Here is a 24922-nt window from a genome sequence, read left to right on the forward strand (position 1 = left end):
CTTCAAACAAAAGTTTCTGTAATGAAAAAAGAGCAAGTTGCATTCATAAAAGGTAACATTCACATTCAATCTCTTTTATATAAAGCAACATAAATGTATAAAATTGCATTTAAGTGAAAAAAATGTAAGGTCGCAGTCCATTTTTTTTTTTTGCAAGAAGCTGAAAAAACATATCTTCTCATTGCCTGTATATAATTTACATTATCTATATACTACATGGTGTTTTAAAAAAAAAAATCCATGGCTGGGAAATTGGATGAATAGAGCAATATTAGGTGCAGTTTTCAACTGTCAGTGTGTATACAAATTCAATTTTAAGCTTTCACGCAATCCCAAGTGATTATAATATTCTTATAATAATGATTAGTTTTTCTTTTTTTTTTGAAAAGTAGCAATGCCTATATCAAGTTTTCCATTATCACAAAAGCTTTTAGAGGGAATTGTAATTAATTTTCTTATCTTTCAGAGTCACTAACCAGTGATTAAACTCCAATGAGTTAGCAAAAGCCCTAGCCTTTTTCCTTCAAGTTTTTCCACCGATAAGCCTGTACTGACCTGTTGGCTCCCTGAAGAGCACTGCAACAGTGCAGCTTGTATTGTTTTTGTATAGGAACAACAATCACAGTATTACTGTATAATCACCGCCACCCTCGCATCCTGCCAGATGATATTTTACAGCCACTATCACCACTTTTCCCGTCCTCCTCTAAGCCCAGATTTGGTCTCCCGTTTCCTTGCATTTCACAAAGCATCTGCAGCACCAGAAACTTCCCTTCTGCTGCTTTCGAATGAGGACAACAAGGCTGTCCTGGTGCCACTGAAAGAGCTGGAGAGCCAAATGCAAGAAAACGTGTGTTTCCAATAAGAGTTGGCATTCGAGACATCTCATGTTAACCCCAACCCACGTTTCAGCAGCTCGCACGTGCCTTGGGTTTAAACATACAGCTATGGCAAATGGTTCAGCTCCGTGGCGATGCTGCATGCTTGCAAACGGGAAGGAAAAAGATTTGGCTTGCAGAAGCCTCGTCTTGCGCCGGGCTGCGGAATTTAGCCCACGTAAGCACCTTCAGGAGGACAGTTCATACATAGCAAAACATTGCAAGCTTCATCCTGCTCCCCACACATAACATCATTGACAAAACCATGGGAGGAGAGTTTGTCCCTCGACGTGGAACACAATGCAGAACAAATCAAGAAGCAGGTTGCCAGACTCGGGACGATCTGGGCTTGGAATGGTTTTGAATCACAGGAATTACGCCTTTCAGTGCCCACTTTTTAAAGGTTATGTAAACAGAAGACAGCAAGTACGTATTTAAGGAGAAAGGTTAGATTTTGGCATATAGAGCGCGTCTTCCTCGCATTCAGCGCACGCTTCGTCTGGAGGCACCACAGTTTAGGGATAAGTTGTTGAGAGCTGGCCAAGGGCTGCAGGGTGGATTCTAGATCCACGGATGAGCTAGAGAAGGGAGCGGCAGGAGCTCTGCCCGGGGCAGACATGCTGGAAGCTCTCGACTCGCATGCGGCAAGGAGTTGAGCCACCGACACAGGGACACAGCGCAGGGCGTGCAGGACCGTCCCACGTCCATCCGCCACACAGCCGGGTGAAGGGGATGCTCCATCTAGTCCCCGTTTGCTGTTGCTCCATGTGGAAATGAAACAGAGCCGAGGACGAACCCAGTGGAGCCAGACCCGACCGCGGCACGGAGCTTGGCGTCCCTCCAGAGCTGGACGTGGTTTCTCATCATGGCATCTCCTGCCACGCAGATGGTACCGAGCAGGGCAAAGGGAAGTCAGCATGAGGGCAAACCTTCACATCGCGGCACACAAGCTGCTCCCGTGACCCTTTAGGATTCAAAACAATGTTAACAGCTGCATTTTTCATATCTGAAGTATTAGAGAGCAGAGGTTCAGGCATCCCAGCTCTCTGCTATGCACATGTGATATTTACAACCCAAAAAGAAACAAGTCTTAGTAAAGGTGGGTTTAAAAAGGACATGCCAATTTAAAAACCAAGTAAAGTATAAAATGAATGAGATCAGACTAATGTATTCCTTTTATTTTTGTATGACTATTTTTTTTCTTAGTGCAAATAACTGCAGATGCAGTCTACAGCCTGCATGAGGCCAGGCACAGCCCATGTCTGGGGAGTCGAGAGCAGCACTGGGAAACACAAAGGAAAACCACCATTTCCTCTCCTTCCTCCAGGAAGGAGCCCATCGGCACACACAGCTCCACAAGGACCTCCACACATCTCCAACCGTGCCGGTTGCCGGAGGGAGGACATCAGCGGGCCCCACTGGTGAGGGCATCTCCAGGCTGTGCCAATGTGCCCATCGGGACCCAGCACCGGAGGTGGCAGCCACCCACGGAGCCAGATGCAGATCCAGCGCTGGACGCGCTCCCATGCCGGACCCAGCTCTTCCCATGGAGCCCTCGGGCAGCTGGACAGGACCAGAGCAGCTCTAAAGTCCACCCGGCTTCTTTGGTCGGGCAAAGCAAGAGGCTTCGGCACCAAATGGCTCTCGTGCAGCCGCCGTGCTCAGCAGGATGCTGCTTCTTTTCCACCTTTGCACTTTGTTTGTGAAGAATTGCCAAAGATGCTTCCTCAGCCTCCGATCACACAGAGTTTTGATTTAGAAGATATTTTGGGAGTGGGGGTGGGAGCAACAAGACCAAGGACAAATGGGTACCTGGGCTACTGCCCTGGCTACTGCTTCATCAGCATGGCTGCTTACAATTCTTGTTAAGTTTAACGAGAACTGTTAGGTTAAAAACAGTTTTTTTGTGTGTGTTTTTCTTTCCCTACAGCAGGACCAAATGCAGTGTTTGTATGGAGCATTTAGAGTATCCCGAGAGGATATCTTTCTGCCAAGTTAGTAACAGCATCTTCAGTCTTCACATAACCATTCTCTATGCGTTTGTATGACATTAACATAGGCAGATCAAAGGGGCCAGTCTGCAAAAATTAGAAGGAAAACATACACGCAGTGTAATTATTACATTCTCCAAATCATAACATTTTTTCCTTGTGTAACTTTTGCAAAGAAACGGTTAAAATTTTTGCAAGAGGAGAAGAGTGATTAGATCCCAATAAAAATGCCCAATTTTCTTCACAAAGGAAGAAATAACAGCATGTTAAATGAATTTGGGGGTTTTGCAAAATACTGCAAGGAGTCTGAAGGCAGCACATGCCTCGCTGTCCCCTCGGGTCTCGGTGCAGGCCAGGGCGAGCGCGGCCGTGGTCTCTGTGCACGGTGCAGAGCTCCACCTAACGTCTGCTGCGCCCCACGCGCTTGTGCCAGATGCTCTTAAGAGGCCTGGAGAGACCACGTCCATAGTTTCATACTTGCAGCTGATACCACCCAGCTCCTTATCACTCTGCACAAAGGCTAAGTTGTGAATTCAATTAGGCATTTTTACTTACTTCTATAGATACACAGCTATTGGCTTACTACAGCATTTAGAATTAAATGAACTCGTATGAGGATGCTCTCTGTGTATAGACAGAGACATGCCTGCTGTACAAAATGTTGACATACACAGACAATTACATATGTTTAGTTAAATCTATGCAGATGAATTAAAATTTACTCATTTCTATCTGACAGGACAGCATGCACCCTGGAAAAAAGGGATTTGGGTGATATTCAGATGCAATACTGGAATCATTTTAATAGTTGAGACTTGAAACACTTCATTGCAAATCTATCGCCATTAGCTTCTACCGTCACTGTTAGTCTGAGAACACCAGCAGTGAATCACGCAAAGCTGCGTGTTAATATTACACTCCAGTACGAGCTGCAGTGCAACCAGATCTATGCACACAGGAGATCTGGAAAATGCTCAACAGAATAAGATCCCCAAATCAGAATGCATCCCAAATATTGCATCTCCTTCCACAAAGACAGATGCCCCACACCAAGAGTAAAGATGATTAAAGGAGCCAGTGTTTAATTAATTTGGGGGTTACAGTTGGTTAATGACCGCCTTCCAAGCCGTCCCCACTGCTGAGGGCAGGGTACCTGTTACAACACATTAGACTCATCTGAGAAGGTTCTTAAGAGCAGTGGTCTGACCGAGGGTCCGGCCGACAGCGGGTCACACGCCTTGCTACTGCTCTGCAACGGGGAGGCAAAAACACTTAGGCCACACGCGACTCTCCGACCTACCTAACGGCGCGGCCCTACGGCCAGGCGCGCCTCGGTAACCCTCACCAACAGCATCACCAGAGACGTGGCAGCGCATCCTCCCTACGCGTGCAGCCTCCCCGAGCACCCTGAGGGTAACAGGCGCTATCCCTGCCCCAAGGACAAGCGTGGCATTCGCAAACGTTATTTATCCAGCAGAGAAGGGCACTGGGGAAGATCCCACTGGATCAAACAGGCCCAAGCTCTTGGCCATGTCATCCAGAGGATGATCAAAATTAAGCCTACTTTGTTCCACACATTAGAAATTATCATCGTCATCTTTTCATCATCTCATCCACTAAAACGCAGAGGGGACAGACATCAGAACTATTTGTGACGGGGGACAGCTCCATGACCAGAGTATATTGCTCCGTGCTGCCGGTTTCCAGGGATGTGCACCATGTGCCCTAGCTAAGGACGTGCTCAGGGACACCAGTGCTCCCGGCTCCACTCGGTGCTGAGCACGACAAGCTCAGTACACCCGACACACAGCGAGTCGCCAGGACCTGAGCGGTTGGAGACAAAGGGAATGAGATGGACAAGACGCATCTAAACACAAGATTTAAATTAAAAGGATGCAGGGGAAAGCAAGCGCTTGCTGGGGGAGCAAATCTAAACACAGGTTTTCAGCAGTTAGGAGTTAAAAGGAGGAAAATGCAGTAGCAACACGTACTGACTAAGAAAGGAAATCACCTTATTCGCTCCAAGAAAAGCTGTGATTGCTGGAAGTTTGAGAAAGCATGAAGATAGTGGATGTTCCTGAGGAAGGAAGGCGCTTCGTTACCTAGTTCACAATAGCACAAAAGACAGAAAATTGCAGTACAAGAAAGAGAAAGGCAGAAACCAAGGAAAATATGCATGCGCCTTGCCATTAAAAACCTCTCCATGCAGAAACTTTAGCAGAGGTTGAGCAGAGCCGGTGTGTTGTGTGACAGGGGACTCACCCCCACAGAAGCCAAGGGCAAACTCCTACTAACTGGGCCTCAATCCCCACATCTTTGGGACCAGCACACTTGTGCATCTGGAGAAGCAGGGACCTAAATAAGTGCCCTAATCTGTCTTCTCATTTGGATGCTCCCATAAGGAGCAAATATTAAGTTGAGGTTTCTCAAAAGGGATCTTGGCCTGAAAGCAGCTACTGGGTCTTGGATGACTGGAAAAAAATAGGTTTCAGGCTATCACCACAGACATCCAGAGGTGGTATCTGCTTCAGGAGTCTTACAGAGCCTTACTTCAAACGTATTTCTGTGAACAAATCACTCCCTTTTCTATTAAATAATGCTCCATGGGAATAAATAACATTAAACCTCCCAGTACCCTGTCTGTATTCCTTTCAACTCAAATTTTTGTTTTGCCGGTGTATGTCTTACTTTACTGATACCATACCAAACTTCTACTTCAAATGCTATGGGGGAGATAAACCTTTAAACTTTACTGGATATATATTATTTAATGAAGATAACTACCATCTTTCATCCTATATAGATTTAAGTTACCCCAGGAGAAGAAAGTGCACTAGAGCCTCCCAGGCTATAGAAAGCTCCACGAGAAGCCTATTTTGAACTTTCCTATCTGAAAAATAATTCAATGGTTTAACTCAACACCAGCTCCTGGCAGGATGCCACTTGTCACTGCAAAGCATGCTGACACCAACGGGGGAAAAAGCGGGGTGCTGGCGGGGGGCAAGGGCACGCTGGCTGCGGGGTGAGCAGGACAAGTAGGACTTTTTCCTCTTTCTTTAAAGAAAAGACAACAGTTCTGCATGCAAGTGAGAAAAGGCATTGGTCGAGTCCCTTCTTGCTACAGGTCTATGCAATATTCTTAGATGAGCTTCTTGATACTTCTGGCACGTGAAAGAGCAAAATGAGACTCTGGAAAGGCTTCCTCAAGACGCCAGTGGCACGCAGGACTGCCACAGGCTCATCTGATGGCTAGGAGAGACTTTTGTAACCACACTGTGCAGGATATTATCTCGTTCCTTACCTGATGCTTTTTCTTTTTTATATTTTTTAAAACTATTAGAAGAATTTCTGGGAAAAGGCTGATAAAGATCAGGAGAATTATTGCCAGCCACGTGGAAACAGAAGTCAGCATATGGGCAAATACAAAATACATTCTTTGCTGCTTCAAGAAAGGCCTGAAAAGATACAAATAAATTATGATTAAGTCGATCAGCCACACGCATTTTCCAACTATATCATGCTCAGATGGAGACACAGATCAAACCACGAGCAACCTCCCTTACCCATGTGGGCAGGTACAGTCCGCACAGAAACACACTCTCCATTTCTCCCCAAACTTGCACCCTCTGCTTTGCACTGCTCTAATTCCTGAGGGCTGCCCCCAAATCTCCCGAGTCTGCTTTGGTATTTTCCCCCTCTTGGCAACATCTCTCCATCTCAAACAGGTGGATGCTGCTGCCTGTCCCTCTGTGGAAGGCAGGAAGATACTTGCCAGATGACGCCTCCCCAGAAGAACGAGAAAAAGACGTAGAAAGCCAGGGAGCCCCAGATCACAAAATGGTTCATCCACGTCCAGAACCGCGTATCTAATGCTAGCTGTGCAAACAGAAAAATAAAAATAAAATCAGCACTATAAGCATAGCACATTTGGTTGGGTGTATGTGAAGTTTCTGACCGCTTCCACAGCAAAGTCAAAGTATTACGAGTCAGCGACAGCTTGACATATGCACGAGAAGGAAAATATCTTCAATATCTACCAAATGGCACAGTGTCAACAAGGAAACAAGAGTTCCTAATTGCAACTGGCACTTTTTAATGGAACAAGCCTGATGCACCCTCTGATGCTACAGGAAAAAAAACTCTAAAGGTCAGGGTGACTGCAATTGCCTTCTGTCACCACCTGCTGTCCTCAACTACACATAAAAGACCTTTTGAAAGGTCTCACGCAAACTGCTCGTTCTGGAAAGCTCCACAAAATGCAGCAGTTTTGCTGGCAGTATTTGACAGATGTCCTTTACGATCCCCATTCTGCCCAGCAGTGGCTGAGCTCAGCGGCTACAGCTATCTTCACTATATTATAGCAAAGAGCACACGATTTTATACCACAGTGCACTCGTGCAATGACAGATGACTGCAAACCTAAATGACTAAGAAAGCAGAAGTCTCACCTTCAGAGTGACCGTGAACACCAACACGGTGAAAACGATAGTTCCGAAGGTCCAATTTCCAAAAACCTGGAAAACATTTCACATTCCCACATGCATCTCCGGCCACGTTGCTCCAAAGAAACAGTAAAAAATGACGAAGAAACTACGCAAGCAGGAACTAGAGTGGGCACGAGTTGATGGAGAGTGACTGCTGCTCGTGACGCACGCGCTCGCACACGCGCCGGCCACCCTCGCGCCCACCCGGTGCCATGCAGGACCACACGGACATTGACCCAGTGCTGTGACAGTGACAAGTACAATCTCCTACTAACAGCAATGTTGATCAAGAATACAAGTCATTTGGACCACTTCTATTTAATGATTTCTTGGTAATTTACTCAGTTTCTGCTTTCTCGTAACACAGAACCATCAGAGCGCCTCTACACAACATGGCATTTTACTCTCATTTGCAGAATGCACCAATGGGCATTTTTTCATACTACATTACACTGTTCTGGTTGGCAGATACTGGTGACTATGCACAACAAAGAAAAGCAGATACTGTATATAAATCCAAATGATGGCAATGAATGGGACAGATGCTTACCAAAGGCTGTCAAGCTCTGAATGCATACATTAAAACAGAAAATGAAATGTAAAAGTTTCTAAAAAACGCAAAAAAATAAAGTCAATAGGAGCAAAAAAGGATTCAATCAAACATACATGGATATTATGAACAATTGCTGGTAGCAGTTTTTACAGGCATTAGTGTTTACAAAACAGGACATAACCACGTCTCTCATTTCAGTGCCACAAAGACTCGACCTCTCAAGGCGTTTGCAGGAGGTATCCAGGACCGAGTGTTTTATTCGGGTACAACCAACGGCTGTATGGACAGAAAGGCCCTGCACTCACAGCACAGGTGCTGACTGCGCATAGCTGGGGCCAGAATGCTTGCGCTTATGCAAGACAGACATTTATATATAAAATTTTTAATGAGATTTTCCTCTAAGCATTCTCCTCAAAAAGCCAGGGCATTTTCAAGGGTCACAAATGATGATGTGAAGAAGTCACTGTGTCAGCTGGGACCTGGCAAGGTGCTGTGCGCTCCCAGGGGAGGCTTCCTGGGACAAGCTGGTCCCCGTGCTGGCAGGGAGGGAGCTGTGCTGCTCTCACTCTTTGTGATCCCGTCAGAAGCGGTATTTATTTATTCCTCTATTTGGAGTAAAGCACCTGGGAGTGGGCACAGACCTGTCCTGTGCTTTGCCACGTCCCTGCCAACAGGCAGGGCCTTATTGGGAGCCTGGGGTCGGCAGGTCTCACCGCACTGCAGGAGCCATGTGGGAAAGGGCAAGAGCTCAGAATAAAATTAAAATAAAATAAAATTACAAAAAATACACTTTGCAAGACTAGTTATTTTAGCTAGAGAGTGCAACTATCTCTACGTGATTTCCATGGTGATTTTCAAGCTGTTTCGTTTTCAGCATTTGCTACAGAATCACACCAGAAGCGATGCTACACCGTGGGACAAGACTAGACACAGCGCACGGATTAAGCGTATAGATACTTGCAGAAAGGCAGAGAGAAAAGGCAGAGCATAAAAGAAACACTCATCTATCTTCTTTTTTTTGTTGTTGTTTTGTTATTACCTTTCCGTTATCTTCCAATGATGAATTTTGAAAAAGAAAATAAACACCAAAGAAAAACACCAGTCCTTCAAAGGCGCCTAGAAAGGTCCAATATAAGAAAGGCTTCCACTGCAACATTGCATTATCAGAAACTTTCCTGTCAAGAAACGGAGTAACAAGAAAATCAGTGTCACTTTTTGGACTAGTTGCAAAGCCTGTTGCAACCCAGGGTTTGGAGCAGCGCCTTGCTATAAAGGACATTGAGGGAGAATATGCACAGTCCTGCCAGTACGCAGAGCACAGGGACATTTGTTACATGTAACTGCAGGTCTTAACGAGTCATCAGAGAATTGGCAAGTTAACCTGCTTCTCCATCACCTCTAGATGAGTTGGGCCAAAGCCCAGCCAGTTCAAACCCAACATGAAGGGCTGTAGCATTGACCTGGTCTTCCCTGCTAGAGCTGCTGCTCTGCCAATGAGATTAACAACTGCTGAATCTGAAAACAGGCCAATGATACAGAAAAGAATTGTATCTAGCAAGGAACCTGTGGCACATTCTTCCTCTTTTTGTGGCATAAACTCACCCTTTAAGTGAGTCCCACTCTTGGGCTTGGTGTTTTCCTGCCCAGGCTGAGAATAAACTACTGTATTAGGTAGCAGGTGTTTTAACAAGGGGATTTAGCAGAAGGTTTTGGGCTGAACACAGGAATTTTAGCATTTCAGCAGCAAACTGATGCAATATTTACATCGCCTTGGCAGTGACCTCGCAAAAAGCAGCAGCAAAGTAAGCGCTGTTCTCACTGCAGAAACGCGTGTACTCTGATGGGCCAGCAAAGCTGCAGGAGCCGAGTACAGAAAAAACCAACGTTACTTCTAGCTCTTCTGGTCCTTTCTGCAGTCCCTAACATCATAGGTGATGGCTCAATCAACACTGGGGATACAGCAATGGGAGGCTTTGAGCATGCCTTGAAACCACAAGCAGAACGCAGTGGCTACACACAGAAAGGAAATGCTGTTCCAAAAGTCTTTCCCCAAACTACTTTCAAAATCATCTTCCCCAAACTACTTTCAAAATCATCTCCAGTTTGAAAGAACCATTGTTTCTAGATCAGGATCTAGTCAGATTATCTTGCTCAAAATTGAAGGTTAATGGTCAGAGGGTGGCATTTTTACAGCAATAACAAAATCCCCATTCTTTTGTCATTTTTCTTCCTAATTATTTAAGCAAATCATCCATTTTCAGGATGATGCATCTTGCAAACAGGTGCAGCACTGGACTTGTCTGATTTCAATTTCTAAAACAAAGACCTGCTGGGCCTTACTTATGATGCTGCAGGCTTATGATGCTCTACTAGGCTGTAATTTGGAGGTGAGCAGGCAACACGGACAAGACGGATTGCAAGAGGTTTTTATTGCTGTAGCAGAAAATGCAAAGAACTTCCCCACTGCAGGCTCTGCTTTGCATTCTCGTTTATGTCCTGCAGCATTTGTCATAAACAGTTTTTTTACAGTGCCTCAGACTGGAGATCTGCACTGCAGCAGCTCAGCAGTTTATACAGCAGAGGCACAGGAGTCATTCTGTATTCAGCAGCACATGCAGAGTCATGAATATTCAGACTGAAGCTATCTGAAAGCACAATTAAGTCTGTTTTCCCTCAATTCCCATATCACTGATCAGACAGCCCACCAGCCAGGCAGGTGAATGCACAGCATCCTGTTATTATTGGTATTTGCTGCACAATATTCAATTACAAATTATTTAAAAATACATGCAGAGACTTTTTGCCATATGAAGCCTTTGCAGAATTCTGATCTTATATCTGAACAGTTATTTCCAGAATGCACAAAACTCCCCAATCTTAAAACCCTTGTTGCATTTCCTGAAGTTTCTATACCTAAGGTAACTTCTGCACAATACCTTAAGGTACCTGCAAACTTCCATGTGTGGGCAACACTCACAAGAGCCCCAGCTCCAGGCTCTCTAAACGTGGATGACTGTTGTTGGAGCTCGCTGCAAGGCCAGGTCAGGAAGGGAAGAGCCTTCACCTTGCTAAGGGGCTGCAGCCCGGCTTGCAAGCACAGGCAGGGGGCAAGGAGATGCATTTGGGTTGGGGACCTCCTCAGCTGCAGCCAAGCAAAGAGGAAAATATCCAGGGGAAAGAAACCTGGCAAAGACTAAAGGGAGAACCTTCTGTTAGACAGGGCTGCCCATGGCTGAAACATGGTATGTGCAACTGAGGAGCTCAGCGCTCGGACAACATGCTCCTAAACGGGGATTTAGCCTTGGAAAGAAGCCTATGGAGGGTATGGGTTTAGACCAGCTGAGATGCTGCCTGTCTGAGCTGAACACAGGAGCAGTCACCTCTCTAAGTTAAGAGATCTCCTCTCCCCGGAAGACATCTACCCATTGCATGCTCCACAGTGTGATTCCCTTGCACTGCCGGGCTCAAACGCCTGCGTTAGTCACCTCTGCAGCTTGCTTCTAGGTATGGGTGGAGACATTCACCCCCAGTGTGGCCTTTATATAGACACTGCAGGGAAATTTGCTAGGCCAAGCACAGTTAGAGAGCAGAAACAGGCAACATCTCAGACATCTCGGCTGCTGCCACGTCTCCAGCTCAAACAACAGCCCTTCCTGCAGGAACAAGGGGCCATCCACAGCCAGCGACGCCCGCCGCGGGCTCGCCGAGCCCCTCGGCACTCACATGTACAGCTGCGGATCTGAGGTCAGGGTGTCGATGCTGATGTGCTGCTCCAGGAGGCTGTACGCCAGGATGGGTAGCGAGGTGAAGCAGATGTTGTACATGGTAAGGTAAGCAGCATCGTACAGCGGCTTGAAAGAGGCAGAAGGGGTAATGTAAGCTTGAAATTCTGCTTTAAGAAACCCTCCATGAACACTCTTAACAGTTTCCAACTCTTACTCTGCAAATACCCTAAGGACTCATCTCCTTGTCATAGCCATAAACGACTCTTTCCTTCGATCCAGCTAACTCGCACACCATGCAATGCCACCAGGTTGAGGTGTTTGGAGGACTTGTGGGCTGCCACCGCATGACCAAGACCCCCCAGCCTCCCTGCTCCCACTGAAGGCACCAGCTGCATTTCCAGGAAATTCTGTAACCGAATGGTCTAGTCTTCAGCTCATTCTCCAGAAAAACATGATTAAATAGTAGCTATCACAGCTATTCTAAAGCTGTTCTGGTGCTGCTGTTTCTATTAATATACCTGATGTCTCCTGTGACTCTCCAAAGACTGTACTTTTTTGCAGGAACAAAGATTTTTTTTTTCTTCAAATAAGCAGCTCTCCTGAGACTGCAGAGAATAACCATTTAACGACCTTCTCTTCCTCACAGTTGCTTTGGGGGCCAAATAGCACACAGGTGAACACAAAATCCCAAAGCTCTCACCTTGAAACACTTCATGCAATTTATCTTAAATAGCTCAAGTGTGCATTAGAAGATCTAAGATAAATATCTGATTCCTCTCCTCATGTGTCTTATTTTAAAGGCTTTCATAATTGGAAAATACAACAGATGAGGCAAGAACAAGGAGTCTTTGAAAAAAATTTATCTTAGGAGAAGTGGAGGTAGCAAAATTAGGTGATGACAAGCCTACTAAGACACCCTTATGTCAGAAAGTGTCTATCTGTGTTCAAGCAATAAATAGGAGGGAATTAGAAGGGAGAGAACAGAAAGTTTGATTTAATTACTTCTAGTTACAAGCTTTAAAAATATTGTGCTCTAAATTCGTTGCTTGGCAACTAGGTCAATTCCTTCTGTCATCTAAAGGAAGGTGAGAGACAGGATGCCTAAAGTCAAACCTCTACTAGGCCAACTGATTCTGTGACTTATCCCCTCTTATTACAGGCATGTTGCTGGAAATTACCTGCTGTGAGAATCCACAAAAGAACTGGTATAAAAATTGCGGTAATATGAAGCAAAGGTTCTGGAGAAACAAAAGACAAGTGTTAGCAGAGAAGCATCCATGCAGCCACCATGTGTTTGTCTGCTCATTCTAAACCCAAATAAGTTTTCCTATTATAACTTTTCTTGATAGTGTTCTCTACTGAACATAAAATTAATCCAATAAGCTTTTAGTACTTGCAGAAGATGCTGGAAGACAGTCATACATACATATTCTGCTCTAGGTATCATTTTGCACCAAAAGGCATATGCTCTCTCTATAAGGTAGAGAGATTTACAACAGTCCTATAAAACTCTATTTTTCTTCCACAGCATCAATAGTGAAACAAGATGAAAGTACATCCTTACCTTATAGAAGAAATACTGTACAAGGTGTGCTATTCTCACATAATATAAATGCCCATGTGCTAGTAGCAATTTTTTTAAGTGTTTAAACTTTGGAACAGCATAATCGCTATTTCTTGAAGCCTGGCGGCCTTCTTTGCCTTTTATACCTGGAGACAGAAACACAACAAGGGATTAAGCCATAAGGGAGTTGGATTTTGACTGAGGCTCCCCATTAGGTTTGTTCACAGATTCAGTGCTTCAAGTGAGGTCTTCAAAGTATTCAACTCAGTATTTCAAAGCCCCTGTTCTTCCCCCAAGTCTTTAACTCCAACATCTTAAATGTCACCACAACACAGGCCGCCTTGGGGACTGCATTTAAGTGCTCTTGTCGTATGACAATCGGACCTCAATTCAGACTTTTTAAACCTATATTTAAGTTATTATAAAGTTATCTAAGTTATCTAAGAGAATGTGGTGAAGAGGATCTAAGCAAGCCTGATGAAAGACAAGGAACTGGCTTCCCTGCACGCTTGCCTGTGCCTTGCACAGTCTAGTTATTTCATTCCAGGTGCTAGGACTCCAGAGACATCTCCTCATAGAGTCAAGCTCAAGAAAGCCAGTTTTGTTCACTCAGTAAGCACATCCACCTGAATCACAACAAAATCTGATTTGCTAGAAGGTAATATGATGCTTCCAACAGCCAGGAATAAAGGGGCAGTGGTAAGAAGCATCTCTAGCACTTCCAGTAATAAGCATCTTTGGTGGTAATACGCATCTCCAACACTTTCAGTAGCTCTGACAGCAATCTGTAGAAACTAAGACTGTTTCCATTCTGTTGTCAGTCATATAAATGGAGCAAAACCTACAGAACTGAGCATTAGCCTTTGGAAAATGGGTTGGCTCCCAGTGCTGAATTACCAGCAGCTGTGGTTAGCACTGTGGTGCTTTCCCAGACATCCGGGCAAAAGACAAGGGCCTATTTCAGCTCAGCCAAGATCAAAAGACACAATCCAAATTACATTCTCAGCACTAAACTTAACAGCAAAGTAAAGGGTGAGAGAAGTTATGTATTTCAGTTAAGCTAGAGTCGATCCTGTTTCCACAGAGAACAGCAGAACCACTCCACTGATTTCACTGATTTTATAGTGGCTATAAAGGAGATAGAAGAAGGGCAGATGATGCAAGACTGGACATGCTCTATCTACCTATATTTAAATTTACTTGCTACAAGTTATTCATATTAAGAGTCTGTCATCTTAACTGCATTGTGTTTACAAGAACTGTCATTCGTCATACATCAGTTTGCTACTCGTGTCTTTTTCTGACCAGCAAGCAACCTTTACAAACACTGAATTTGGCCACACAGCTCTTGAACACAATATGCAGCCTACCACAGATAAAGAGCACGTTGCTATCGTAAAGGTCAGCAGTCTACCATGATCCCAAGCATCTATTCGGGGCTAAACTCTGGCTCTGATGAAGGCAACAGCTGACATCTCACATTTTGCAGTGGGCTCGGTTTAACCATTTGCAGTCAGAAACGCTGCCTGTGCCTCAACAGCGAAGCCCTGTCGAGTCAATGGAGTCTGGACATGTTTTATGTATCAGATTAGCAATTGTCAGCAATCTTACCTATTCCAACATGCGCTTCCAAAATCATACTAACATCATTTGCACCATCTCCTATTGATAGTGTTATTGGGCTCCCTTTTGTGTTCTTCACCATTCTTACAATCTAAAAAAAAATAATAATAATAAATTCAGAGAGGAAAATCAGCAAAGCCAAAGACCTTGTTAAAAAAGCTCCAGAGATTTCTACTGTCCCACTTTCAGGAGCACTTCTGATCAAGGAACCAGGCTTCTGTGGCAGCAAAATAATGCCTAGTGAGTTCAGATTAATAAACACCCTTGTTATTTCCTAGTCACCAACCAGAGCAAAAGCCAAAAATCCAGCTTTCCAGGGCTAGAAGGACAGCACTTGAAAAACAAGTCACAGAGAGGTATCCTCCCCTTCCCTACTGCCAAATCTGCTCTCCTGCAAAGATGTGACCTCTCATGCATTTCATCTGGCAGTAAATAACACCGTGGAATGGGGCTAAACACTGTTTATCAGTCTGTTGATACTATCATCTGCCATAGGGAAGTCAGGGACTCCACTTTCCAAACATGGAAAGGAATTAAAAGCACAAACTGTTTGTTTGTTTAATTGGCTTGTGCTTGCGGTTTCCTGCAAGCATATTTAGCAAAGGTTTTGTGTCTGTCTTTGAAAGACTGGAGTGTTTCCATCACACTTTGAGGTTCGGAAAATACTTGCACATAGCCCGGAGGCATCCCTGATGACAAGGGTGAATAAATTTTGTTTAATGCAGTGCTGCAGGAAACACAGCCTCAAATGCTTATATGGAAATAGCCTTTAGATATAATCTGTGGTTATTTTCTAAAAGCACATCTCAAATGAAAGAGGAGGAACACCTGGCTAATATTCAGGGAAGGTTTGTTGCTACCTAGAAGTTTACCTTGCATCGTTTTCCCATTAAATAGCTCAAAGTGTTATAGTAGCACCGTTTTGTTTTATATTGCTAAAGTGTTGTGCCATTTGCATTGCTTCCTGTGGAATAATTAACTGATTCCACAAAGAAACTCTCTCTTTTTCTTTTTTTTTTTTCCAGAGAAATTAGCTACACACAAGTGCCAAGCGATGAAGCCACGGATTGTACCTGTGCTTTCTGCAAAGGAGCCATCCGACAGCACAGGACTGCAGTGCACTTCAAGCAGATTTGCAGAAATATGTTTTTGTAGTTACTAGAACTGCAATCCTGAGAAGGATTGAGTATTAGTGACAGTGTTGAGCCATCGATAATCAGGCCATATTCCTGGCTGAACGTCCAGCTTCTGGGACACAAGAAGGAAGAGAAAAAAAAAAAGAAAATGAAGAATTAAACTTTGAGAAGTCAGATCTAGCCATCTGTGCCAGCTTTGCAGAAAAAGAAGTTACTTTTCTATTAAGACTTTCTCCCACCCCTCTTTGTGGCTTAGCAACTTTAAAAAGGTTTAATACATGGGGATGTGGCTAAGGGAATTATACAATTAAGCTCAAAACAAACTAATAGTAGAGATAATGAACAACAGAAAGGTGTCAGCAAGTCTCACATGCTACAACACGGTGGCATTTCTCCACCAAGCTTGCGCCTATATCCCATGCTATTATCCAGAAGCACATGCAAATTGATCACTGACCTCTTCAGGCCTCCCCGATTTTTGGGAGCGTCCTGAATCAGCTTTTTATGATATTCCATCAGTAGCTCATGGAGCCGATCCTCCTTTCGCTCGCTCTCGCCCACGGTTCTTGCCGTGAGCTCCAGCAGCTCGGTGCTGGTCTGGAAGAGCCTGCAGGCGTAGCACGTGGATTTGGCCGTTTCCATCTTGTCCCCCGTCAGCACCCACACCTTCATGCCAGCCGCGTGCAGGGCTTCGATCGTCTCTGCTGACTGCTCCTGCAGCCTGAAAACAGGAGCAAAACCTCCCCTCACTGCCCTTGCTCGGAGCTCCTGAGCATCTTTGCACAGATCCCGGAGCCCGCCGCCCCGCGAGGAACCCTGCCTTGCGCACAGCCCCAGAGCCAGCTTAAAAGAGCCTTGACCAACACTGTCATTTAAACCTTACAACTCCTAACATATACTTATTTTACAGGACAAGAATGAGGCTTAGAGCTCAGCAATGTCAAATCTTTAAGTTTAGCCAAAATCATTGCCTTGTACTCAGAAAGTGAGTCAAGAGCAAGAGCTTAAGTTGTACATGCAGTTAATACAACTGCACGTAAAACTGAATTAGTATTGATATGCAAATCTGCATTGCATGCTTAATTCACTTCCAAGAAATGTAAGAACTTCTGTAATTTCATTCATAAATCCTAATTTCTGCCTGTCTAGCCAATTTTAGCAAGTAGGTACTAAGTAATGGGCTGTGCCGCAGAGTAATTGCCCTGGATGTTTTCAGTGTCAGGACGCTGCAACGACTGCTTGCTGCTTCATGTCAGTGTCCTCTGCAGTGCTGGTCATCCTGTTACCTGTCTTCTACAGCCGTAGCCCCAATCAAGTGCATGTCGGCTTCTGTGTCTTCAAAAACCTTTGCCATCTTTTCTTCTCTGTCCTGCAGAGCCATCCTTGCTTCATTAAGCTGCCTGTCAATTTTGTCATACTCCTTTTGAGTTAGCTCTTTGAATGCCACACACAGCGTTCGATAGCCATCCTTAGCAGGAAAGCAGGAAAAAAAAAATGAAGTGCTTAAAAAACATGTTTTCCACAGCTCCCAATGTGAGCGTTAGGTATTTTTCCCTTGCTGCTAGTGCTTTACATCACCATTGACCCTGACAGAAGTGACAACTAGTTGGCTTAAGTCAAAAGGCAAGTTTCTGAATGTCCCTATGGCCACCATACGAGAGGCAGGAGGACCCAAGCAGGCAGTAGGCACCAGGAGGGTCAGAATGGACCAAGCGTGGGACACCACTGCAGTGCACAGCCATTGCTGCCACAGCCCAAACCTCCTTCCACCTTCACATGCAACACCAAACTGATCGAAAGATCCCTCTCACCAGAGAAATCATTGTTACTGTTACTTCTATTTTTAACTTGCTTGGGAGATGGTTGCACAAAACTGCGATGAAGACCATATAAGTATATCAACAGTCAAATAAACTTGGAAGCCAAAGACGCTAAAAAGGAAAGACGTTTGGCTTCAAAACAATGAGAAGTGGCACTCACATTTTCATTACTTTCCTCTGAAGCAAGGTCACATCCCTATTTTTGGAATAATGCTTTCCTGACCCCAGGAGCCAGCCAAATTCCATCTACGTTCTTACCATAGCATTGCGGTCTACGTGGACTTTAGTTTGCTGGATTTCTTCTTGTTGCACCCTTGGAAAAATAGAGGAGTCTGCTCCTTTACAGAAGAGGAGCAACTTTCCTAAAACAAAGTTATAAATAGTTTATAGAACTCAAAACCTGTAGAAATACTTAACAGACATTGGCTTCAATATCCAGCAATTGATGCAGAGTCTGGTAGGACTGCAGAAAGAACTACCAGGCAGCATTGCCTACTGAAAGATGCCTGACACTAACCTGCCCCAAACCCTGTTTGATTTTCATGTCTTGAGCTAAAATATGGGAAGTCAATATCTGCCTCCAAGTAAACTTCCTGAAAAAGGGTGGGGAAAAAAAAAAAGACAGACAGACAGAAAGACAGACAGACAGACAGAAAGACAGAAAATCTATTTTTCCCCCTCTGTTAATGCCCTAGCAATTTCGGCAGGGTGCAGGGTAAAACTATACTGTTCCTTACTTTGGGGGATTGAAATTTGAGATGGGTGGCTACCTCCAACTATTTTCTATTTTTTATTATTATTTTGCTCTTGCCATTCCCACTCAGGAGAAGGTCTCGGATCTCCTCTCGGTTCTGCCCCATGGCTTTGCATCAGGCTGGTATGTGGCAGGCAAAAGCAGGGTATCCTCTAAGGGTCACTGTCCCCATCCGTCCCTTATCTGCTGGCAGCAGGAGGCAGAAATTTAAATGCAGACGAGACAAAAGATGGGACTGTGAGGAAGAGGAACTGACGAGGAGGAAGGCCTGAGGAGTGGACAGCCTGGGACCTGACACAGGCAGCATTTGCTGGGAAACATCTGCCCAGGTACCAGTATCAGCCAACGCGTATTAACTAGCCGCCTTTAGCAACCTCCACTGGGTCAGAGCCTACCAGGTTAATTTGACAGGCCTAGAAAACGTTCAGCTCAGCTTCTCCCTGTTACAGGGGGTGACAAGGACAGCGAGCTCTGTGCCCGCGTGTGCACGCACACCGCGGCGGGAGCGCGGCCGTACCTGTGCTGGTTCTCACAATGACGCTCATGCGACGACGGACGGGATCGAAGTTCAATACGTGGAGAAGTTGGTACCTTGCAGGAAAAACGAGAAAGGACTGAGCTCAGGCTTGGTAAAAGAAAAATAGCTAGTTAAGACAGAAAATCACGCAACAATCTGCAGAAATCTACACACACTACAGATCGCAGTGTCCACTTGGCAATGTGCTTCTTAAAGCTACTGAACAGATCTTTGCTGCAATTCACTTGTATGCTGCAACTGAACAGCTTCCAAAGGCAGCACTGAGAGCTCAGGAGGGAAACAGAGCAGAAAAGCTCTAGCACTGCTCCGAAGAGAGGGCTGAGGGCATGGAAACATGAGTGGACTAACGTAAAAAAAAGCTTTGAATATACCATGAGCCAGCTCTACCTCACTAACTGTCCACGAGCACCCTCCTCCTTGCAGCAAAAATGAGGTAATGCACCCTGCAAAGCAGACAAAGGCTGAAACGCCATTGCTTTTACTATAAAATAAGAGCATGGAGACACGTACCTGCTAAACAGCTGGCGCAATGCAACCTCAACTCACTGGTTTGTCCTCTTACATAATATTGCCCCCTATTTGCAGGCTGCAAGCCTCAAAATTTTATTTCCATTGCGGGATGCTTGCAGAGCTGCACGCACTCCTCCGGGAATACCCTGTGCTGCAGCTGCCCCACATTACCCAGAACCTGCCCCCAAGCGCAGCTCAGCAGCTGGCGGGCACCACATGCTGCGCATGGTGACATCAGCTCTTGCACTTAAGTTAGGAAATTTCAACCTAAACAGAGGGAGAAGTGAATCTTGCTGGTGACAGCGAGTTCTAGGGGAGCAGTTAGATTCAGCAATGAATTCTCAGCTGCCTGCACGCTTGCAGATGTCGTAGGCCTTGTTAGCAGGGGGGAAAATCTGATTTTCAGTTCGGGAGAGGGGAAAAGCTGCAGCCAAAGCCTCCTTGAACAAGTGAGCAACTTCAGGCAGTTCAGGCACTCAGAGGATCCTGTTCTGAGACCAGCCCCTGTCCATAAGGTTGTTGACCAATCTATGAATCCAGGGAACTATCTAGACAGACAGACACTGATGGGACCTGAATTTAGCCTTTACTAAAATTGACTGAAGATTTTTGTAAGCCTTTTGGCCTTTCCTTTGCTGTCTTGCAATTTGTAAAAAGAACAAATTTTGGGACAGGTCAGTAGCTGGTCTGAGAACCCTCGCAGAACAGCTTTGACCCCTTCTTGTTTGCCACATGGCCTGAATTTAATTAAACCACCTGGGAGCCACTGCTGAGCACATTCAATTATTATGAGCAACATCCCTTACCAGGCTTTCGCGGCACTTACATTTCAGTTTCGTTCTTTTGGTTTTGTATTTTCATGAAGTCATTTTCAAGTCCTAGAAAAGTGAAACCATACCTGTCAATAAACAAGAGGACAGAACAACATTGAAAACATCCATTGGCACGTTCTCTCTATTAGCAATGTTTTCATTTCACGTTCTGCACTGTAGAGGAGAGCAGACAAGTCACCAGGCCGAGCCGAAGCGCCCTGCCGGACACGCGCTCGCTCCATGCAGAGCCAGCTCCGCCGCTCTGGCATCGCTCCCACGAGCAGGGGAGCCAGGCACTGCAGCGCACAGGCACCGAGGCGCCCTGGGCTCCGTCCCCTGCGCCAGCAGCCTTGCAAGGCATGAGCGAGCACACAGCTGCAAGAGCACTACACTTAAAGAACAAAAATAGCAATAGCATCTTAGAAGGAACTCAAATGTGGGTTTCATAATAGCCCACATCATTATTTTGCCACTGCACATGCAAAGGAAACAATTTGGGTGCAGTATTCACGTGTTTGGGTGCAGTATTCACAGAGAATTTACACATATCACATAGTAAACACTTGGTTTATCAGGCGTTAGGAAAGAACCTGGTGTGCCCATGGGGGCTCCAGTAACTGAGCCTGCCTCCCATCTCAGGCACTGCAGGTGCTTTGGGACTCCCCTTGGCAGGGACTGCAAACCCAGGCTTCTTGAAAAGCTGCTCAGTGAAGATCATTTGTAGAATAACACTTTTATGGAAAAACTTATTCAGATCCCAAGACTCAGTTTGTGAGCATCCGATTAGGAAAAAGGGCCTACTACTTTCAGGTAGCCTTCACCTCCTTCCCACTATACCAGCACCAGCTCAGATGAAAAAACAAAGTATCCACAATCTTAAAAATTCTTACTTTTTTGCACCCTTCACCAAAGCAATTTCATCTGGGGAGGAGGAGATGTAGGTACATTTGTGCTCCGAATGCCCTATCAGCCCATCCACCTGGTCTCCTTCTTTGATGCGAACAGTATGGCACAGGCACAAGGCACGCAGGAACAGCTCTTCTCGACACTAGGCAGAATCAAAGGACGAGTTCATTACAAAGTCTGGATCACATATCGAGCCTCACCTCAAAGCCCTTGGTGGCAACTTTTGCGTATGTATATTTTTCAAATAACTATAACCAAGACGACAAAAAATAACTTGTTTTTTTCAGAATACTAACTCTTCAGACAAGGATTTCAAACAAGACCGTATGAGCTGGCAGCAGAAAACCTAAGTTATCTCCACCCAGATTCCTTACCTTCTCTGCTTTGCCATAGTATTTTAGGGGTCCATCAGTCTGGGAGAAGCCATCGACCTCTGACATGCAGTCCTTGTACTTGTGCCCGTCTATGCAGCACTCGATGAACTCCATGCTGTTTTCCGTCAGGGTGCCCGTTTTGTCCGTGAACACGTATTCCACCTAGGAGCAAGCAGGCAGCAATCCTCACTGCATTTCCACCCTCCACTGCTGGGCCAAGAGCCACGCTGCAGAAACAGCCTTCCCAGAAATGAAAGGCTGGGGCATTTTAATACATTGGAGCTAACCATGGGAAATCCTTTCCCACTTTCCTAACCTGACCCCCAAAAGATGCATGTGCCTCAAGTGAGTTAAATCATCATTAAGTTCAACTACTTCTACCCTCAATGCAGCTCCCTTGTTTCCCAGTCCATTTCTCAGCCAGCTAGAGGCAGCTCCTGGAGACTTAAAATCCATCTCAAGGCCCTTACCCTTTCCTTATCCCTCAACTTTATTAGTTACTCTGCTACAGTTTCTCATCATTACAGTTTCTCACCATGAGAGAGCTGCAACTGCAGCTCTATAGCCTCCTTTGTGGGATTTTCATCTTGGTGGTGTATTTAAATGAGGCAATCACTACTCTGGATTGAACAAACTGAGCAAAATAAGTGCAGGAGGCAGCGCTCCTGCACCACATGCAACCTCTGCTAACGTGGAAAAGCAAAGAGGAGCAAGCAGCTACCTAAGGGCTCTGGCTAGACCAGCAGCAGCACAGATGCACGTGCATTATGGGCCCAGAGAGACAATCGGGCAGACGTTATTTGCACTAATCCTTGAAAGAGATAGAGGATTTTTATTTATAATTGAAGCAGTGAAAGCAAAACCATCCTGACATGCAGAGTGCTGGGCTTGACATTCCCCAATATGGAAACAATTCGTCTGACCCAATTCCTGCTCTTTCATGCACTATTTATAACCTTACCCATTTCACAAAGTGAGTAGAATCACATTAGATGGAAACTGCCACCAAACCAGCTGAAGTTCTGCCCTGACAGGACCATGACCGACTGGCAAAATAAGGCTTCTTAAGGAGACCATTAGGGACTCTTGAGGCAGTGGCCTCCTAATTATTTTTCAGAGCTATCAAGAGCCACATGCTGGAACAAAAACAGCAATCAATTTTCTCCCTGTCCTGCTCCACACCAAGACTTGATTTTCTTTAGTTTTAATTAAATGTAGCAAGGTTTTTAATTTCTGCTTAAGCTTTCTTGTTAAAGAAGTGGTATAACGATGAGACACCATGGTTAATCACTTCTTCAGGTTCCTTTGTACAAAAGCAGTATCACAGCACTCAATTTAGGTCAACCCTCCAAAGATTTTTGTGCTCGTGTTTTCTGGTTTACAACAGAACATGTTGAAGGGAGGTGGAGGGCAGGAGAGAGCACAGTCATCTAAGTCTACGGACACAGAGAAAGTCACCCAAAGTGACAAACACCACGCGTGCCGCCCGCTGCAGCGGGCGCAGAGCGGTGGCCTGGCATGGTGATCGTGCTGCTTTCAAAAACACACCCTCTGCCTCACCTTCCTAGCCTGGATGCCCTACTGCCAATGCAGCCAACTTTAGTTAAAGCAGATACAACCAGGGTACACTCTGACCTGCCCGAGCTCCTCATTCAGGTCCGAGGTGTTCACCAGGGCACCTTCTTTTATCTCTTCATCATACATCTCCTTATCCCAGGAGATGAAGAAGGAGCCCAAGAACTTCTGCATCTCTACCGTAACATACATGGAGACGGGGATAATAAAATTGAACAGGACCATGAACGACAAGAAGTCTGTGAACATCCTCAAAACCTGCAACAGAAAGAGGAAAGGAAGATGCAGTCTATGCCCATCAAGCACGTTCAGGAACAGACTTAGTTTACAGCAACACCTCCAAGTTTAGACAGCTTTTTTTAGCTAGGGTTAAATGTAAGTCTGTAAGTCCTCCTCAATAACCAACTGAACCAACTGCTCACCCCTCACACACACTCACTCTTCTGGGTTTGCCCACCCGTGTCTCCACAAGTCTAAAAGCCTGGCTGACATGGCCTCAATTCAAGTTTATCTCCTCAAAGCTGAAAGGTAGCTCAAGTTCAGATAAGGATTCAGGTTAAATCAGCCTCTGCATTTATATAATATTTCTGCAGGGTGCAAACGATGCTCTGCCTGCTGTCAGTAACTGGCAAGCGCTCACGTCTCTCCAGGGCAGCTGGGATCCCCGAGCAGACGGAGAGCTTTGCTCTGCCCTACTCCATGCAATCCGCCTTGTGCACGAGGAGGAATCGGGAGGCAGCGACTGAGATCGCAGCAAACGCAAACAGGAGACACTCAAGCAAACGACAGCACTTCCAAAGAGCAAGCAGGAACTGTAGGCTGGCAGCCTGCATTATCAGATTAAATAAAACTGTCAGAATAAATAAAGCTGAAGGAGGGGCTGGAATACAAATCCACTTACCTTGAACGTCTCTCTCTCTTTCTTGGTCTTTTCATTGTACCACGGCTCATCATTAAATGGATTACTCTGCCAGACATATTTCAGAGTCGTGCACACCGTGGCTTTGCTCAGTAGGATGCATAAATACACTATCAAGAAAGCGTTGATAGATCTGAAAAATAGGTTTCTCTTTAAAATTCTTGCAGCTATTTTTAATAGAAAATTGTGCAAGTAAGCAGGAACGAAACTTTCTTACTTTTAAGAAGGGAATTACAGAACAACTGCTTTTGACAGTGCTGATATTCAGGGTCAGTTCATATATTTTAACATTTCTTAGAGTTTTTTTTAAATAAAGAAAAACTGCTAAATGATGCAGCTTCTTGAAAGACATGCTTAACCAAATACACAGATTTTCTATGCAATCAGAGAGCATTTGAAACAAAAGGCAGCAGATTAGGGGATTATTTCTGTACAAATCATCCATGAAAAAAACAACAGCTTTTACCGACTTTTTCCTACTAAAAATACTCACTTTTCTACAGCAGAACGTTTCTGAGATTTCCCTTGGTAGTTCAAAGCCATTTTCGTTTCCATTCCAGTATAGACTGCAACTCCTACAGAATATTAAAGCAGAGCTCATAAGAGACTTGCAACCCAAGAGGGAACCGAGCGCTCCCTTAGCCATAAGGGGCATCAGTGTTTACATGCAACTTGATTCTCGGTTCAAGAAAAAGGTATTACCTAAGGGCTGTGCAGCTACAGAAGCTGTAGCAGCTGCTGATATTAATTGCATATATCC

General features: G+C 45.1%; 1 protein-coding gene across 2 annotated transcripts in view; it reads right to left on the bottom strand.

The window, feature by feature from the left end:
- Positions 1 to 2813: 2813 nt before the first annotated feature.
- Positions 2814 to 24922, bottom strand: part of ATP11C (ATPase phospholipid transporting 11C (ATP11C blood group)) — a 59863-nt gene continuing 37754 nt past the window's right edge. The window contains exons 10-30 of one of the 2 annotated variants that reach the window (XM_088527565.1): positions 24656 to 24737; positions 24145 to 24295; positions 23304 to 23501; positions 21669 to 21830; positions 21279 to 21436; positions 20403 to 20474; positions 19046 to 19119; positions 18033 to 18136; positions 17241 to 17422; positions 16412 to 16675; positions 15892 to 16066; positions 14807 to 14909; positions 13196 to 13341; positions 12810 to 12869; positions 11630 to 11757; positions 8946 to 9081; positions 7318 to 7383; positions 6642 to 6745; positions 6171 to 6324; positions 4023 to 4118; positions 2814 to 2956 (exon numbers count right to left, since the gene is read on the bottom strand). In XM_088527565.1, coding sequence (XP_088383691.1) covers positions 4026 to 4118; positions 6171 to 6324; positions 6642 to 6745; positions 7318 to 7383; positions 8946 to 9081; positions 11630 to 11757; positions 12810 to 12869; positions 13196 to 13341; positions 14807 to 14909; positions 15892 to 16066; positions 16412 to 16675; positions 17241 to 17422; positions 18033 to 18136; positions 19046 to 19119; positions 20403 to 20474; positions 21279 to 21436; positions 21669 to 21830; positions 23304 to 23501; positions 24145 to 24295; positions 24656 to 24737 — 2612 coding nt within the window. In that variant the 3' untranslated portion in view covers positions 2814 to 2956; positions 4023 to 4025. The remainder of the gene's footprint in view (positions 2957 to 4022; positions 4119 to 6170; positions 6325 to 6641; positions 6746 to 7317; positions 7384 to 8945; positions 9082 to 11629; positions 11758 to 12809; positions 12870 to 13195; positions 13342 to 14806; positions 14910 to 15891; positions 16067 to 16411; positions 16676 to 17240; positions 17423 to 18032; positions 18137 to 19045; positions 19120 to 20402; positions 20475 to 21278; positions 21437 to 21668; positions 21831 to 23303; positions 23502 to 24144; positions 24296 to 24655; positions 24738 to 24922) is intronic. The other variant, XM_088527566.1, reaches the window with a different exon arrangement.

This window comes from Tinamus guttatus, unplaced genomic scaffold (genome assembly GCF_059628265.1).
Source record: "Tinamus guttatus ecotype Peru unplaced genomic scaffold, ASM5962826v1 Tinamus_guttatus_pri_ptg000287l, whole genome shotgun sequence".
Taxonomy (NCBI): Eukaryota; Metazoa; Chordata; class Aves; order Tinamiformes; family Tinamidae; genus Tinamus; species Tinamus guttatus.